General features: G+C 33.1%; 1 protein-coding gene and 1 long non-coding RNA gene across 6 annotated transcripts; both read right to left on the bottom strand.

Moving 5' to 3' along the window:
* Positions 1 to 75: 75 nt before the first annotated feature.
* On the bottom strand, positions 76 to 1,715 carry LOC107948277 (uncharacterized). Of its 2 annotated transcripts, none has more exons than XR_001697311.2 (3): positions 1,332 to 1,715; positions 534 to 731; positions 76 to 396 (listed from the first exon to the last, which is right to left on the bottom strand). It is a non-coding gene; the product is annotated as an uncharacterized lncRNA (long non-coding RNA). The 2 variants fall into 2 exon arrangements; XR_001697310.2 differs by having other exon boundaries at positions 534 to 636.
* A 4,036-nt stretch (positions 1,716 to 5,751) lies between these two features.
* On the bottom strand, positions 5,752 to 11,559 carry LOC107948274 (uncharacterized). 4 transcript variants are annotated; one of them, XR_005925644.1, is made up of 3 exons: positions 10,247 to 11,558; positions 7,575 to 7,807; positions 5,752 to 6,704 (listed from the first exon to the last, which is right to left on the bottom strand). XR_005925644.1 is itself a non-coding variant. In XM_016882768.2 (2 exons), exon 1 carries the CDS (start codon positions 11,311 to 11,313, stop codon positions 10,264 to 10,266), a length of 1,050 nt encoding a protein of 349 aa, XP_016738257.1. In that variant the 5' UTR covers positions 11,314 to 11,558; the 3' UTR covers positions 7,430 to 7,807; positions 10,247 to 10,263. The 4 variants fall into 4 exon arrangements, 1 of the variants encoding a protein (XP_016738257.1); XR_005925643.1 differs by having other exon boundaries at positions 5,875 to 6,708; XR_005925645.1 differs by lacking the exon at positions 5,752 to 6,704 and adding an exon at positions 8,096 to 9,482 and having other exon boundaries at positions 7,430 to 7,807; positions 10,247 to 11,559.
* Between the last annotated feature and the right edge of the window lie 6,133 nt (positions 11,560 to 17,692).

The raw sequence follows: 17,692 nt of genomic DNA, 5'->3' as shown, positions 1-17,692 counted from the left end.
CTTTCCGTACCTTCTTTAATATTGCAGTCTCCAACAACATATGTTATTCCTGCAAGCCACAGGCACAATAAGATGATTGACATATTTGCATCTGCAACCAAGTAATTCGACATTTCATGAGTATAAATTATTCAATTTAAGTCTGATAAAATAGATCACAAGTAGATGCATGACAAATGGTATTGTTTTGGGTTTGGAGGGACCGAGAATGCATGGCCACAGTAAGCAGTTCGCTGAGGAGTTCCCGAAGATGGAACTTCAATGTGCCAATTTGGCGGTTCGAGTCTATTGCCAATTGGCTAACTTCAGCTTGTTCAGAACAGATGCAAGCTTCTATACTAGTAAACCATCAAGAAGATATCAGATTCAAGGTACTGTAATGGCTTCACTGTTTCTCTGAAAAAGAAAGGATAAAGTGGCTATCAAATCTTAAGCTACAACTTCATTCAAAAGGTTCCTAGTTAAAGTGGCAATATAAAGAAAGACCGGTTGAATCCTAGCATTTCAGTGAAATCTAAAGAATAAGAACTCACTCTTACGGAAGGTAGAATTGGTGCTAAGGTCACAGTTTCAAGTTTCGTGGAGTTTTTCGCTGATTGGGATCCAATCCAGTTTGAGTCTAACCCGATGTAGCTACTAGAAACAGAAAGACCTTAGACCAAAAAAAGACTGGCAATTTGTTGCTACTGTTAGTAAAGACACTTGCTCAAATGGTATTCAAAAGGTATTAACTGCAAATGATGCCAAATCAAGAAAAAGCTTCAAGTGAGTAGCTTCAAGAAAAATCTTTGAACCATCTCATAATATATTCATCGCTTGAATACCCCCATACCCACAGCTTGAGGGAACAGAACATTGTCCTTACTACATAAGAAAATTAAGCCATCAAAGATGGAGAGTTCGTCACCCCATCTGACGTTTAAGTAGTCGTATAAATTGTTCCATGAATTCAGAGATCTGGTTGTTAAGAAAAACTAGGCAACTAGTAACAAATAGAATATTTGAGGGGGTCAAAATTTTATGACGCTAAAATATAACATTGACTTCTACTCTCTGATTCTCTTATCTAAAACGAAATTTGTTGGGAAATCACAAGATCAATGATCTGCTTGCTAATCCTATGGCTTCAATTACCATGATGCGACGGAAAGAGAAGAAAATCAAGAAATACATATATAAAGCATCAAAACTCAAAATAAAGAATACCAAGAATCCAGAAAAAAACTTCAACCAGAGCAGAAGGGCCCGTACATCAATAAAAACAATTCAAGGAACTCAACAGATTATAAACACAAAGATCCCAACCCACCGAGATAATCAATGCAACATACCTGGGTGCAAGGGAAACCCAGGAAGAAAAATCACATCAGCAGCCAGAATAAAGCAGGTTTAAGATCTGTCCATGTCCTCACATGTCAAAGGTTGATTGTTTTCACTCAGTATTTAGAAATCGAGTTGTTAGTAACATTGGCACCTTGCAAATAAAGAGTTATGCCGCTGGATTTTAGGATTGTTGGATGGTTCAATTCAGCATCCATTTGTCACGAATTGGGATTAGAGAGAAAGAGAGAGAAAAAGGGTATTGGAGGATTAATTGTGAAATGTGTATCATTAATGATGATTGATTATTTTTAGGAGGTAAATGAAAGGAATGATGGTTGCCCATCATTTGTTTTAGAGTGCTGCTAAAGTTTTGATTTCTCATTACCTAAAAATTTCACCACATTTTTACCTTTCATAAATTTTATATATCATCCTGTTTTATAAAATATATAAATATAGATGTCCAAAAAAAATAATCAATTAATAATTGATTAAATTTTAATTCAATAGACAGTATTGTTATTTCAACAACAAAAAGAAGGTAGATTCAAGCATATTTAAACATGATTTTCCTTTTTCACAAAAAAAATGTGGTTCTTTTTCAATTTAATAGTTTAGAAAAAATATATCTAGAAGTGAGTAATGTATAAAAATAATAATTAATAAAATTCATGTCAGATTCTATTTTAAATCTAATTTTTTTTTGTCTACACTAAAAGTACATTTTTACAATAGATAGTATGCATAATGTATATCTATCTATTTTGATTTGCCTCATAGTACATGTCAAAGTCTTGGTAACATCAAATTTAACACATTAGATCGTCATCTGTATGGAGGATGCCCAACTTACATCAGACCTTTTGCATTTCTAATAATATACAATAGTATGTGAGAATAATCTACAATATTGAGGAAAGACTAACAGCACGTTTGGTTGGCATGAATGGCTATTCCATTCCTACCTTATTCAGCACAACAGTCCTACTCCATTGTTTGGTTTGACTGAATGAATGAAATCATTGTGTAGTATTACGGCCTCATTTCGGCCTCTCATGGAATAGCCATTCCATGCTACCACTAAAGAATAGCCATTCCAGCCTTTCACCGAATAGCCACCAACTCTTTTTTTTCCAAAAATATCCTAAATTAAAAACATCATATTAACTACAATTTCATGGGTGAATTATATTTATGGAAGAAAAATCAAGAAGAAATATAAACTGGAACCCAATTGTTAAACAAACTTCGATTCAATGCTTTCCCAACTTCGATTTCATCCAACAATGTTGTTTTCAAACATCAACACAAGGTCTCCTCCATAGCATCAACAAAACAAAACAATCCAAAATCTTTGCACTAGAAAATGCAAATTAGACTTAAAACCCAGTAATGAAATTTAGAAAACAAAATTAACAACCCAAATCAGAAAAAAAAATGTGATGGACAGTGGGAGATCAACAGAGGAGAGATTTGCATGTATGGATCTATATGTTTTGGTGGGATTTTAGGACAAACTAACCAAAAAAAATGAAAGAGGGGGTGAAAATAAAGAGAGAGAGAGAGAGAGAGAGAGAGAGAGAGAGAGAGAGAGAGAGAGAGGGAGGGGGAGGGAGAGGAGAGGGAAGTGGAGAGAGGGGAGAGGGAGAGGGAGGGGGAGAGAGGGAGTGGTAGAGGGGGAGAGGGGGAGGGGAGAGGGAGAGGGAGAGGGGGGAGAGAGAGTGGGAGAGGGGGAGAGAGAGGGGGAGAGAGAGAGAGGGAGAGAAGGAGTGGGAGAGTGGGAGAGAGAGTGGGAGAGGGAGAGAGGGGGGAGAGAGTGGGAGAGAGAGAGAGAGAGAGAGAAAGAGTGTGTGTGTGTGTGAGGGGAGAGAGAGTGAGAGAGGGAAAGAGAGGGAGAGAGAGGGAGGGAGAGAGAGAGAGAGAGAGGGGGAGATAGAGAGGCAGAGAGAGAGGGAGAAGGAGGCAGAGAGAGAGAGGGAGGGAGAAAGATAGAGAGAGAGAGGGAGAAGGAGGGGAGAGAGAGGGGGAAATGGGGAAAGGGGGAGGGAGAGAGAGAGAGAGGGAGAGAGAGAGGGAGGGAAAGAGGGAGGGAGAGAGGGGGAGAGAGAGGGAGAGAGAGAGAGAGAGAGAAAGGAGATGAAGATGATCGACGATAGGTAGAGGCTCCAGATTAAAAAAGCAAAATTGAGGTTGAGGATAGGGAGAAGCAGAGATTTTTGGAAAGCTCTGTTTGATGCTCAAAAATGAATCTGATGGTCATTTTCTCCCTTGATTTTGTTGTTCTCTAGTGTCAACAATTTTGGGATTAGTCTGGGAAGTTCTTGTTTTTTCTAGCTTTGGGAAACAATCTAGCGTTGGGTTGAGTATAAATATTATATTAATTATACTATTAGATATATTTATAATATATGTTACTAAATTATTATATTTAATTATAATATTACAAATTTCAAGATATTTTATTTTTATTATTTTTATGAATTATATTAATTAAATTATATTATATAAACATTTAACAAGAATTAAATAATAAAAATACTATTATTAAATTGTATTTAATAACTATTGTATTAAAATATGATTAAAATATTTATTTTTATTAAATTATTTTTAATAATATTCTTATTAAAATTTAATAACAATAACAATAATCATCTACCTAAAAAAATTCTGCTAAAGGTATTCTGGTCATTACAGTTTTTTTCCTTATGCTATTATAATATCATTCTATTCAACCAAACACAATAATACTATTACAGTTCTATTCTACTCCATTCAACCAAACAATTGAATTACTGATTATAGCTTTATTCCATTACAACTCTATTCAATTACAGCTCTATTTAATTACAGCCTTATTTCATTACAGTGAACCAAACGTACCCTAATAGTTTTCTTAGATGTTGCTATGGTTTCTGTGTACTTCGATTTTTTTTTCTTTTGTGATAAATTGTGATGTAAGAAATATAAGCAAAGTCAATTACCTTTTTTAATTAACTTGAAATCATTACATTGAATTGTTCAAATTTACATGATTTTTTTTAAACTCTAACAAAAAAAAAAAAACAAAGCATTAAGATCAATATTATCGATGTTTTATTAAGTTCCACAACTTAATAGATGATGGTTTCTTATTGGATTCAATTATGGTGGATCTTGGATCAATGCATTTTGTTCCCTCATAAAATGTTTCACACAGCAATAAAAAAAATCTACACCTGATTGATCCATTAAAAAAAATAATGTATTCGATGAATGCAACTAAGATGTGCTCAAGCTCATCTGATCGAAAATTTGCTAAAACCCAATTGAATGTACCAGATGTATGAAATGACTCTAGTAGAGGATGATACATGGTATCAACCTTGGTACTAGAGTTTGGCAACAACATTTCTTCTACCATCCAAAGCATCCAAACTTTGGCATATTGATCCATCTCTTCCACAATCAGATGTGGTGGAGAGGTTGGTTTGACAAGTCTCTCCAGTCATGTGCTTCATTTGATTTTGAACTAATTCGTTTTTTTTCTTCTTAAATGATTCAACACCCAACAACTAATCATGCTCATATTTTACGTTAATGCTACTACTCCGGTTATTGCCTACACATAAATTGGAAGGTTGGTTATTAAAGTGACTTCTAGTATTATAGTTGCTTCCAGCATGAAAAACGAAATGTATGCTTTTCTAACCTCCATTTTTCCAACAATGCGGAAGCAACTTTTGTATCATGATAAAAATTTGTCATTGTAGATATCATATATAAACCAACACTCTTCAAGTGGTCTACTATATGTCCCTTAATTTTAAGAATTTTAAATTATGTTAAGTACGAACAACTCAATCTTTATATTGTTCAAATAATCAAAAATATATATTTACCTTCAAAAATCTTAAAAGCATTTTCTTTAAAATTACAATTTTTTAAAAAAAAAAGATAAAAGTTTTACTATATTAACGACATAATTTGCTACATGTTCTTGTAACATTAACAGTCATTTTTCTCCCCAAAAAGTACAAAATAACAAACAAAAAAGGGGAGAGCTTGAAAGGATTTTCGATGTGATGAGAAGAGAAATGGGTAGAGTATTTATAGAAGAAAAAAAATCTTCCTTGGCCATCGACTTCTTTGTATTAAATGGGTTAGTTAGGTTAAGAAGCAAATAAATTCCCTACTCAAACTTCACAACCTTGAATCCAACAGCAATAGAAGCCAAGATACTGTTCTTTGTACTTTGCGGTCCTTCTCTTCCGACATACAAAACATGTGTTCCTGTGATAAGTTAACATAGCACTGAATTTGACCACTGAATGTTAAAATATTCCTAAAAAAACAATATAAAAATTAACAATAATGAAGAAAAAAGGGTGAAGATGACAAATACATTCAATGATGGACCCATTACACCTTTGGTAACAACTTCACTCTAAAGCTAGTCAAAAATCTTGTTTTATTGTAACAACACAGTGATATTATATGGCAAAGTCGAAGAATTTGCAAGTTTCAAACAAGTAGTGGAACGAAATTTATTCATCCACTGAATTTGAATCTAAACTCTATAATCTCTTTTACTATCCCAAAAACAATTGTTTTGTATGCAAACAGATTGGTAAAGACTAGCTCCATTAACTCATTATTCTATTATTAGTTGACATCATCTTTGCTAGACATTTTCCACCCTGTGTTAGACAGATAAAGAGTCTTGCTATAAGCAAAATATAATTTTAACTTCCTACCACACAATTTTCTATTTTCCATTGGTGCTCAATAAGCTTACAAAAAGGGAAACCAAAAAAGGAATACATAGTAAATATGTTCTTCACTTTGTAGAACGCTTCTTTGCATGTCAAGTACCAGCTGATTTGTTCTCATCAACTTCCTCGTTTAGTAGATATTGACGGGGTAGCCGCTCTGCTTCTGCTCGCTTCCGCGGTCGTCCTGCACTCTTTGCCAGGCTTCCCCGCTCTTTTGCTCTTTTTCCTCCGGAACGTGTTCGTGGCGTTGAGATTTGATCCTTGCCTTTTAGTGCTACTGTTTTACTTCTGCTCTCCATCTCCACCATTATCAGTATTCACACCCTTCAGTATCTCTATCAATGGTCCATTATTGGATGAAAGAGCTCCTCATTCTGTTCAAGAGATTTGCCGCACTTCACTTCTTTGAACTGACATTAATGTTGGTCTTCTCCTTCTCACCCTCTGATACCGAATTCTCATTAGATGATCCGCCTTTGCTTGAAACAACGGCATTGATTTTGGAATCTAAATTCTTGTTCGAGTCTGTTATTTCGAGCTTTAACATTTTTGTTCAGTTTTCTTGCACCTGAGGCTAATCTTTCTCTTGTTCTCTTCTTTGTGACAAGAGGCTAATCTTACTCCTTCCTATCTACAACATGATACGAGTATTATGGATAGAGTTTGACAAAACATTGTAAACATCCCTATTGAGTAACAAAAATATATATATTCTCTTTTTGTCTTCATTCATTCTTTCTTTCACAATATTAAAAGTATTGTTTCCTTCTAGGTTAATATTAATTATTAAAAAATATTAAATATATTAATGAATTATTATTTTAATAAATAATAAAAAGTATATTCTTCAATTCAAAAGTTTTTTCAAACAATACTTTTATATAAATTATAAATTAAATTCAATTAATATATTTTCGTTTTATATTTTCTTAAAACAATTTATAATTTGGAAAAGGTTATAAAAATGAATCCCAACTTTCATCTTTTTCAAATATATCATTCCTAAACTTACATTTAAAACTGTATTTAAATTTCATTTTTTAAATATTATATTTCCTTTGAAAAATATTTTATCAACTAATTATTTTTCATAAACATCAAAAGTTTATAAAGTTTTACTACATAACTTTAAAAGATAATATATATTAAATATATTTATATTTTTCATGTCTATTTATAATCCATATTTAAATTCGTAACTACTCTCAACAATTAATATTTTAATTTTACTTATTCAAGACATTTGTCCATCCAACACTAAACTATTCTAATAATGATGTTATGTTACCACATTTACCAGCTAATTGCATAAATAATAAAATCTTCAAATATTTCCTGGATACAATTAGGGATGACAAAACTCAAATTCTCCGATGGATTCCAAATTAATTCACATTGAATGAAGTGCATTTATTTTTAAATATTGGTGCAAGGCAAAGAAAAGTAGAATTTTTTTTTTTGGAAAGTAAGTATGAAACAATTATGATAATTATTTACCTCACCCTGACTGATAGGCGTCGAAACCACCAAATATAATTCCTACAAAATAACTCTAATTAGTAGTAAGAGTGGTATTAGAGTCGAGTCCACAAGGATTGGATGCTATAATCAACTTCCGTGTATAGCTTATGATCAAATTGTTTGTCGTGCCGAAGGTCGTAGTAATAGTCGTGCCCATGACTCCAATCTTACGGTCGTAGCAATAGTTGTGCCCATGACTCCAATCTTACCTGCAAAATTAGAAATAAAGTAAATCGAGAGTTTTTGAAATGTTTTGAAACTAGATAATTGAAACAACATAAATAAATAATTAAAAAAATTAGAAAATAAATTCAGAATTTTGCAACAGATAAAATAAGCCTTAGCCTTAGACTCGGTAAATTTTGTATCAAGAATCAATCCTCGAAAATTAATCTTCTCCTCCAAAAGATAAGCTGGTTATAACTGTTATGAACGTTCTAACCACCAATTCCTCCTCTAGTAGCTGGTTCCGGTACAACCTGCAAACCAACCCTTACCTATTATCTAACCGAGATACACGCGTTCCCGATTCAAGATTCCGGCAGCCAACTCAAATTAACGGCCTCAACCGCGTGAGTTGTTTAAATCCGATCACTTCCTCTTCGATTTGTTCTCGAAAACCCAAATACAGCACGGCTGACTCGTTCCTCCAACTGTCAGCTAACACGACTCCAACCCAACGTGCACTTTTGGACTTGTAATTGAGTTAACCTTAAGGGATGAGTTGTCAATCCTGATACTTAGGAAAAGAATGAATACCGATTGGACGAATTTTAGCATGAATTCTTATCTCACGATTCCCGACCGGAAAAGAACATCGGCCTAAAGTTAAGATGAAATTTAGTGAAACAAAAATTTATTCATGCTTGTAAGTTGTGGAAAGTGATTGAATTTGTATGATAATGAATGAAATTGAGAGATAAGAGGGATTGAAAAATAATTGGACCAATTTAGAAAAGACAAAAAAATTAAAATGAGGTGGACAAAATTCCACGTCAAGAGAAAAAAAAATTCAATTCTAAATGGAAATAGGAAAAGATAGAATAATCCAATTTTAATTTGAAGTAAGAATACAAAAGTAATATATGTTTTCCTAAGAACATAAAGCCCTTATTTATATACATGAATATTACTAAATTTAGCCTAAACTAATTTAATATAAAATCAAAAATAAAATAAAAATAAAAATAAATGAAATAAAATAAAATTTTCCTAGGCGAAATCAAAATATTTAATGTCTTTGACTTCCTCCACCTTTTTAATTTGACCCTATTTTAATGATTGTCTTTCAAATTAGCCCTTTTTAGCTTGTTTTTGACTAATTACATCCATAACAAGCTTAAATCATAAAAGCACTTAATTAACATGGTTCAATCCAAAAAATAAACTAAATTAAACACAAAAATTTACAAATTAACATGTTTATCACTAACCTATTCTATCATATAAAATTCTTATTTTATTATTGTACATATAAATTATTAAAAAGATAAAAATGTAATAATGTAATATAGAAAAAATTTAAATATTTTATGTTTAAATATTTTTTGAAGAATTATATTTAAATATTTACTTTAACTTTAAAAAAATTAAAAATATTAAAGATAAGTAGTTAAAAAAAAAATTGAACTGAAGCCAGGTGCAGCGAAAATGTATGTATCCTACATCCATGGATGTTATAATGATTTTCAAAATTATGCATCATAGTGAAACAAGATGAGTCGTAAGGCAAGACGTGCCAACCGTAGAACGATAATGAATTTAACAATATTTGTCCCTGTCCTACTCCATTGCCAATCCCTAAAAACAATTGCAGGACGTGCCAACCGTAGAACAATAATGGATTTAATAATATTTATCCCTGTCCTACTCCATTGCCAATCCCTAAATACAATTGCACATACAGAAGATAGCATATTAAATCAAAGCGAATGTACAAATTTGAGATACAAACTAGCTTATAAATCAGAAGAAAAATGTTGGCGCAAACAAGTACATTTGATACAGAATGAACCCCTAGCTTAAAATTGATTGAAATATCGTGCATCATGTCTATTATATATCTAAAATTTACAAAGGCTTATTAGCTGAAATAGACTACCTCCTCACTAAACTGCAGCCTATGTTTCTTGAACTTGGGTGTCAATGTCCGATAAAAGCATATACCCAACATAGGTACAGTTAGATTTTTTAAAAAAGTTTTTCACATTTTTGGACCTTGTATCTATGTGTTCAACACAAGTACTTTCTGTTTGAAAGGTGTAATGCAGACACACAAGAAAGAAGTTTAACAAGCAATTTTTGGCAAATTGTTTGGACCTAAATCTTATGCAGCACCAATCGTGAATACTCCACCAGGCATGCTCTAGATACTAACTGACTAGTTTCATATCGCACTGTATTAAGAAGGATAAAAATCCAAGCATGTTTCACTATTGTAGTTTTATCTCTACTCATTAGATATAGAGTATAGTGTTCATCGGGAACAAACAAATTTACAAATGAATTATTCACAAACCACACCAATTAATTTAATAAAACTTGAGAGGTTCTAAACAAATTCCCATGCAAAATTGATACTACTTTGCTTACTAACTCATCCAAACATAAAAGGCTTAACAATAACACTAATCAAAGCCAAAGCTTACATTATGTGTAGACAACTTCAAGCTCCGGCAGCTCCCTTCAATGCCTTCTTCAACTCTTCGTTCAAATCTCCTTCCATTGATTTATTCTCATTGTTTCTTCTCTCCTTTTTCGATTTACTAATCCCATCCCATTCCATTTCTCTATACTTGCCAGAGTTTAAATCTCCGAATTTTCCCCCGGAGATTTCTCGCCTGAGATCCTCTACGGCTCTCTTCAATAACCCATTCTCACACTGCAAAGCTTCCAACTGTCGCTTCAAAATATAACATGCTTCAACAACGTCAGAATTCGGAGCCTCCCCTAGACCCGATTTGCTGGCGGTGGATATAGCCTGCTTTGAATCGGCGCCGTCCACATGTTCGATACCAATCTTATCCATCACCAGAAATGGAATCTTCGTCAAAGAAACTCCAGTCTTCGGATCAACGATTCCGCCTACGCCGCTCTTCATCTCTGACGGGATCCTCATTCCCCACCGGAAATTGACCAACGCCTTTCCCTTCACTGGCACTGTGGTCCTCGCTGCTACCTTTATTCCGGACAGAATCCCCGCGATATCCCTCGAACTCAAATCCGCTAGTTTTCTTTTCTCGGCAAAGAACCTGATGGAATCGCCGTTAACAGCAGGCATATCCATCACTTCAATTGACGAGGCATCCTCCAAAACGACGCCATTTCTTGGCTTCACGGCTTTATCGAAAAGCGAAGACTGTGACTTCTTGATGGAGAAATCCCCAAACTGAGGCTTAAAGTGGAGCATAAAGCTAGGGTTTCCATGGCCAAGGAGGTTGAACTCAGCACTCATAAGCATAGAACTGGAGATGGGAGAACCGAAGGGTCCAGTTCCAATCTTGACGATGAGAGAGAAAGGGTTCCACGTGTCATTAGGTCGGTAGGCGACCTTGATGGACGGTCCAGATTCGAAGAAGGTAGAAAGATCTAAAGTAAGCTCCTTAGTTTCGCCGGCGAGGAGTCCTGATTGAAACGGCGAGCCGAATATGCTTAAAGGTATTTTCGCTCTTAACACTGGCCTTTTCTCTTCGCGAAATTTCAGTGAAGCTTTCATTTTTTCCCCTTTTTACTCAGAATCAAAAACCCTAAGTTGAAAATTAAAATATATATATGATTTGGGAGTAAGCACTGAAGATAAAAGGATAGGGGGTTTGAATTTATAGGATTTTTCTTGGATTTGAAGAACTTAATTTAGCGAAAATTCCGCCAAATTGAAATTGGGGGGCTGATGGATAGGTGTTAAGAGAGTACACGTCAGTGTTTGGCAAAAAGAAAGGAAAGGAAATTACAAAAAGAGTAACTGAAAGGAAAGGGGAATCTAGGTTGGAGGCGTAATTATGGGGAATAAAGGGGGGAATTATTGAACTTATGCCAATGATTGAACCAAGAAGAGGCCGCGGCTTGGTTTTGTATTTTTTTTTGTGAAATTTGGTTGAATTTTCAAATTTCGAAAAAATTAAAACAGACGCTAAATTATTTATATATGAGCATTTAAATTTAGAACGATATTTGTTTTTTTAAGCTTTGCAAGTAAAATATAATCTAACTATAAATATAAATTTGATTAATTATAAGTATTAAATTATTACAAATAGATAATTTAGTTAATTACGATGTAGTATCAAATTATTACACTACAAATAGATAAAGAGTCAATATAATTCAAATTAAAGTCAATAAATTGACTGAATTAATTAGACTTAAATTCACCCATGTATTATCAACCGCACATGAAGAACTCGAAGACTTATATATAAAATTACATATAGTAAGTCACGAACTTGAATATTTAAGATCCAAGGCTTCCCTTTATTTTATATAGGTTAAAATGCGCTTCAAGTTTTGTTTTTTTTTTTAATATTTAGTTTTTAACTTTTTTTATTTTAAAAAATTTAGTAGCCCTATTTTTTTAATTTAAAAATGCAATTTCAATTGCTAGCATTATTATAATTCTTTTGCTAAATTTAAGTTCATTATTGTGTTTTTTTTGTTACATAGCTATTAATAATGTATTTTATTTAAAAATGTCACACTAATAAATTTAATAGAAGAATTTTAACAATTGAACCTAAATTTGAAAATTTGAAAATTAGATGAATTATATTCTTACATAAAAGTAAAAACAAATATATAGCTAGAAGTGAATGGCGAAAACCTCTCTCTATCACGTAAAGAAGAATATGAGCCCTAGAGAAGCACAAAGAAGGTCAAGTTAGACAAACTTAACTGTTAGATGACCCATCAGCCTATATCATATGAGAATACTCTGATAAGTACAAAGTTTGGTAGTGATACGTGAGTGAGGGAGAGGAAGCGAAAGAAGGATAAAATTCACGTTGTTTGACTCAAGAAGGAAAGATTGGAATATGATCTGAAAAGAAGAAATAAAAAAATTGTAATAAAGAAATAAAAAATAATAAAAGAAGAAATTTGAGAATAAAAAAATAAAAATCATAAATAAATAAGAAATATAAATTAAAAAAGAACAAAGTGGAAGATAGACGAGTAAACCGATGGATATGATGGATAGAAGGAAAAATGTCCAATTGAACCATTTGAGATATAAATCCCAACAAATTCAATTAATGGCTTTAATCAACCCTCCAAGAAATAATCCTTGACAAATTAAAGGGTGAAGAATGAATTCCCACGGCTCCTTAAAGAAAATTGAAAAGAAAACTAATTCTAAAAATTACAAGAAAGAAATCTTACACAAAGAAATAAACTTCTAGAGTTGAAAACTTTATTAATGAAAACAATTGTTCTTAATGAAAAATGAAGTAGCCTTTATATAGGCTAGCTAAATAAATCTAAATAAAACTCAAATATACTAGAACTCTAATTAACCTAAACAAGAAGTAATTTTAAACTAAATTTTCTTGTTTACATAAAACTCCTAAATAACTTAATATACTTAAAAATAAAAAATTTCAGAATAATAAAATAATAAGAGCTTATAAATACAATATTGGGATCATATATAATAAAAATTAAGCCTAAAACCCAAACCCAACATGATTTAAACTCGAATTAGCTCAAAACTCGTAATTCTCGTCATAATCCCTTCTAAAAATTTTGCTCGTGCAGTCTTTACTAAGATAGTCATAACTTGAGCTCTCGAACTCAAAATCGAGTGATTCAAAGTGCGTTTCAAAGCTAAGCGATAGAGCTTCGAACTCTATGACAATATCTCAACCTAGAAATGTCAGGATCCCATCCAAAAAGTCATCGCAAGTCTATTGATTTCCCAAGCTTGAAAATTGGCAGCTTTGGTGAATGAAATTTAATAAATTTCACCCTATTCATGCGTGTATCATCCCCCCTTTCCTCGAAAAGATTTGTCCCCGAATCCTGTATTTGATTGAATCTTGGTTTGATTTTGTTTAGCCTTTGACATTGTTATTGGGTCTTGAGGTAATGTAAGCCTATCACATCCATGGAACTAAAATTAGGCCTTGAGACTCGCATCATTCCGCCCTTCCTCAAGAAGATTCGTGCCCAAATCTTTAGCTGCACAAAAAAAAAAGGAATTAGAAAAAATAACAATAAAATGAAAAAAAATACTCACCTAAACTTTCTTATGCACCAAAACTATCTCTAGGATCAAAGATATGATTTTGATCTCCTTAATGAGCATGGATCAAGTATCTCTCCTTTAAAAACAAACCATCAATGCTAAACAAAGAATATTAGGCACATGAGTGTTCAAGTAAAAAATAACCCATAACTTTCTTTGAATATACATGGTCATCCATAAAAATTTCCAACAATGAGTCAAGAATTTCACATAATTATAAAAATTAAGAATGTTAAGATTATGTAAAAATTCATTGTTAAAGGTCAAGATAGAAAATTTTGTTGCAAGAGCAAATATGTAAAATGCTTTAATAAACCTATCTACTGCAATAGAATTACTATTTTTAACCTTTACAAATCTAGATAAACCCATAAAATCAATTGAAATTTTAGACCGAGGTTTAATGAAATTTGACCAACGAGAAAGTATGTCGTAAGAAAAAACAAAATCAGAAGCATATTTATAAAAAACATTTATTTTATGCCTTCTTAAATCAATTTCTAATGTTTCCTTACATTTCTTACCTTGTAGTACATGTGGAGAATTATTAATGTTCAACTTACCTCTCTCCTATAAGTAAAAGTGGTGATGATGGTAGACTAATGTAATTAGAAGTCTGTCAATGGATCTGTAAAATCCTGTAACTGTAACACCCCTAACCCATCTACGTCGCCGAAGTCGGGTCACGGAATATTACGACCTCAATTTAAACCTTTATCATTACTTACTCATAAATATTTAACCATGAATATAAACAGTTAATCACATTGCAATTATAACAAACCTACACTTACAGGCCTTGAATCGAGTTTACGAGGCCCTAAAAATAGTTTGAAAACATTCTAGGATCGATTTGAAACAAAACGGAAAAGTTAGGAAAAATTTAAAATTTTTGAAAACAGGGAACACACGGCCGTGTGTCATAGCCCAGACTGAGTAGACATTTGAAATCTAGACACATGGTCATGACCCAGCCCGTATGTCTGCCTGTGTGTGCATTCAATGTTGGGTCACACAACCATGTTGCAGACCGTGTGAAACTTGCACCTAAAACATTACGACACACAACTGTGTGTAACAGTCCAGTTTTGACCCTAGTCGGAATAGTGGTTTCAGGACCACATATTTGAGTTAGAGAAATATTTTAATATTATTTTTCGTGTCTTTTATAAGTGAATTGACATGTGTAAAGTCTTGTGTGAAAATTTAACTGTTTGTGTGCTTAATTTGCAAAAAGGACTAAATCGCGTAAAATGTAAAAGCTGTATGCTAGATGTTAAAGTGCCTTTTTAAGTTGCCTTTCTAAAGTAAGGGTCCTTATGTTGTTATTTGTCCATTGGGAATGTTAATGGACTAAAAAAACCATTCATTAAAAGGTTTTATAATTGTTTATAAAAGGGCAAAATGGGAAAATGTTTATTAAGTAATTAAAATAAAACAAAAGCATGAAATTAGCCATTTGTTCATGATATTCCACCGAAAATACAAAGAAAAAGAAAAGAGAAAGCTCACTTAGGGTTCGGCACTTTGAATTGGTGAATTAGGTATGTGTTTTGGTCGGTTTTTGATAATTTCTATGTTTTTGTAATCGTTACTTCGTATAGTATCGAACCCATGCTTCAATTTACGATTTTGGTGATGATTTTGAAATGTGCCATTGATAAAAATGTGAGATTTGTGATGTTAGTTGATAAATTGTGGAAGCTTGATGTTGGGTTTAAATGTTTTGTTTTTGGATTTTTGATGAAATTGAGTAATTTGGGCTAAATTGTGAAAATATTATTTTGAGGAACTAAAATGTGAAATAAATGAATTGTATGGACTAGTATGAGTACTAGGAGAATTCGGCTAAGCTTGTGTATATGCAAATTATGTGTATTTTGTGATTTTGTGAAATAGGGACTAAAGTGTCGAATGTGAAAATGTTAGGGCTAGTTTGCAAAATGCCCTAATTGTGTACATATGGATTGTTTTGAATTATTTGGTGAATTAATGGGTTAACTTTGAATACATTTAAATCAAGAAAAGAGGAATTCAGACTTAGATCGAGGGAAATCAAAGATTGTAGAATAAATAGTCCGAGTCGACAAATTCCAAGTACGAGGTAAGTTCGTACTTAAAATATGATGTTAAGTAAGTTTTGATGCCTTTATTATACATGGGCTATATATAATTGAATTGGATGATATAATGATGAATTGAAAGCATTGGCACTAAGTGTGCGGCTTAAACTAGCTTCGACTATTAAAGGCACTAAGTGTGCGATATCGATTTAGTTTTAGCTAGTTGGGATGGCACTAAGTGTGCGGAATCATTTTAGCTTCAGCTAACCTTTACAGCACTAAGTGTGCGGATGTTAAAGTATGAATAATTTACGCAAAGTCTTGAAATACTCAAACAAGAGGTGAGAATGAAAGTGAGTAAGTATGGGAAGAACCAGGTATGTATGATACCTTTGTGGTAGATGATATTATCTAGGTGAAGTTCATTAAATTGTTATGAGCATATGGATTGGGTTGGTATAGATTAGAAAGATGATTGAGAATTTGTAAATGCTTATGTGTTGATGTTTTATGTTTTATATACTATTGATGATTATAGTACGAGCTTACTAAGATTTTGAAAGCTTACTTTGTATGTGTTTGCATTGTTTTATAGATATCAAAGCTACTACAAGCTCGGGGACCGTCAAGGATCATCACCATACTATTGAACTCATTTTGGTACTTTAGATAATGTAAATTTTTTTAAGTATGGCATGTATAGGGCAGAATGTCTATGTATTTAAGCTTTGATATGTATATATATGTTATGTCATGAGAGTTGGCTAGCAAATGGTATGTTTTGTGCTTAGTTTTGGTAAATGGGTTGTGATGCCAAATTGTGTATACTTGTAATGGTTATATAGTCTTGTATGTGGTGGTCATTTTGAAATATACCAAGTTGAAGAAATGGTAAGTTTAAACATGAGTTAGAAGGTGCTACAAGTGAGCTATGAAATGAGCATTTTGGCATGTTGTTGTAATAAGAATTTTAATGTGTTTTGTTATGGATTTGAATAGGTTATTGAACAGTGATGATTTAGTTATAATGAAGCATGTGTTGCACATGGAATTGGCTGAAAATTTTAGTATAAATGTTGTTTAATATTGCTTGTATGAATGACCCAAAAAGGGGTGGCAAGTTGGCTTAAACTAAGCCTGCATTGTGCCACACGGTCAGGGAACATGGGCGTGCCTTGTGGCCGTGTATGCAAAGTAGTAGCCTCTTAAGGTCATACGGTTAAGACACATGGGCATGTCATATGGCCGTGGGCTCAAGTCGGTAGCTAGCTAAGTATCACATGGCCATAGCACACGGGCGTGTCTGTTGGCCATGGGTGAAAGTCAATATTTATACCTTGTTTTGGCATGACTGGTTCAAATGGGCGTGTCTGGTGCCCGTGTAAGGCACACGGCCTGGTCACACGGGCGTGTGACCTCAATAGAATTGAAAATTTTCTAAGTTCTAAAATTTATGAAGATGTTCAGTTTAGTCCCGACTGTCCTTAAAAGTATGTTTTAGGTCTCATAGACCATCATAAGGGATGGATTGTTGATGATTGCCTATGTATTAATGTTATGTGATATCTGTGATTCTGAATTGGACTGAAAGGTTCTGTCTGTCTAGTAATGCCCCTTACCTATTCCGACGACGGTTATGGGATAGGAGTGTTACATTTTATTGGTATCAGAGCTATGGTTTAGTCGGTTCTAGGATTACCATAGCGTATGTGAGTCTAGCTTTACATGCCATATATCTGAAACTGCGATAGTGTGATGAATCCTGACATTGGAATGTGTTTTTATATAGCAAT

This window comes from Gossypium hirsutum, chromosome A04 (genome assembly GCF_007990345.1).
Source record: "Gossypium hirsutum isolate 1008001.06 chromosome A04, Gossypium_hirsutum_v2.1, whole genome shotgun sequence".
NCBI classification, from domain to species: Eukaryota; Viridiplantae; Streptophyta; class Magnoliopsida; order Malvales; family Malvaceae; genus Gossypium; species Gossypium hirsutum.
Note: the sequence above shows the minus strand (reverse complement) of the source record. Positions and strands in the feature narration are given on the sequence as shown.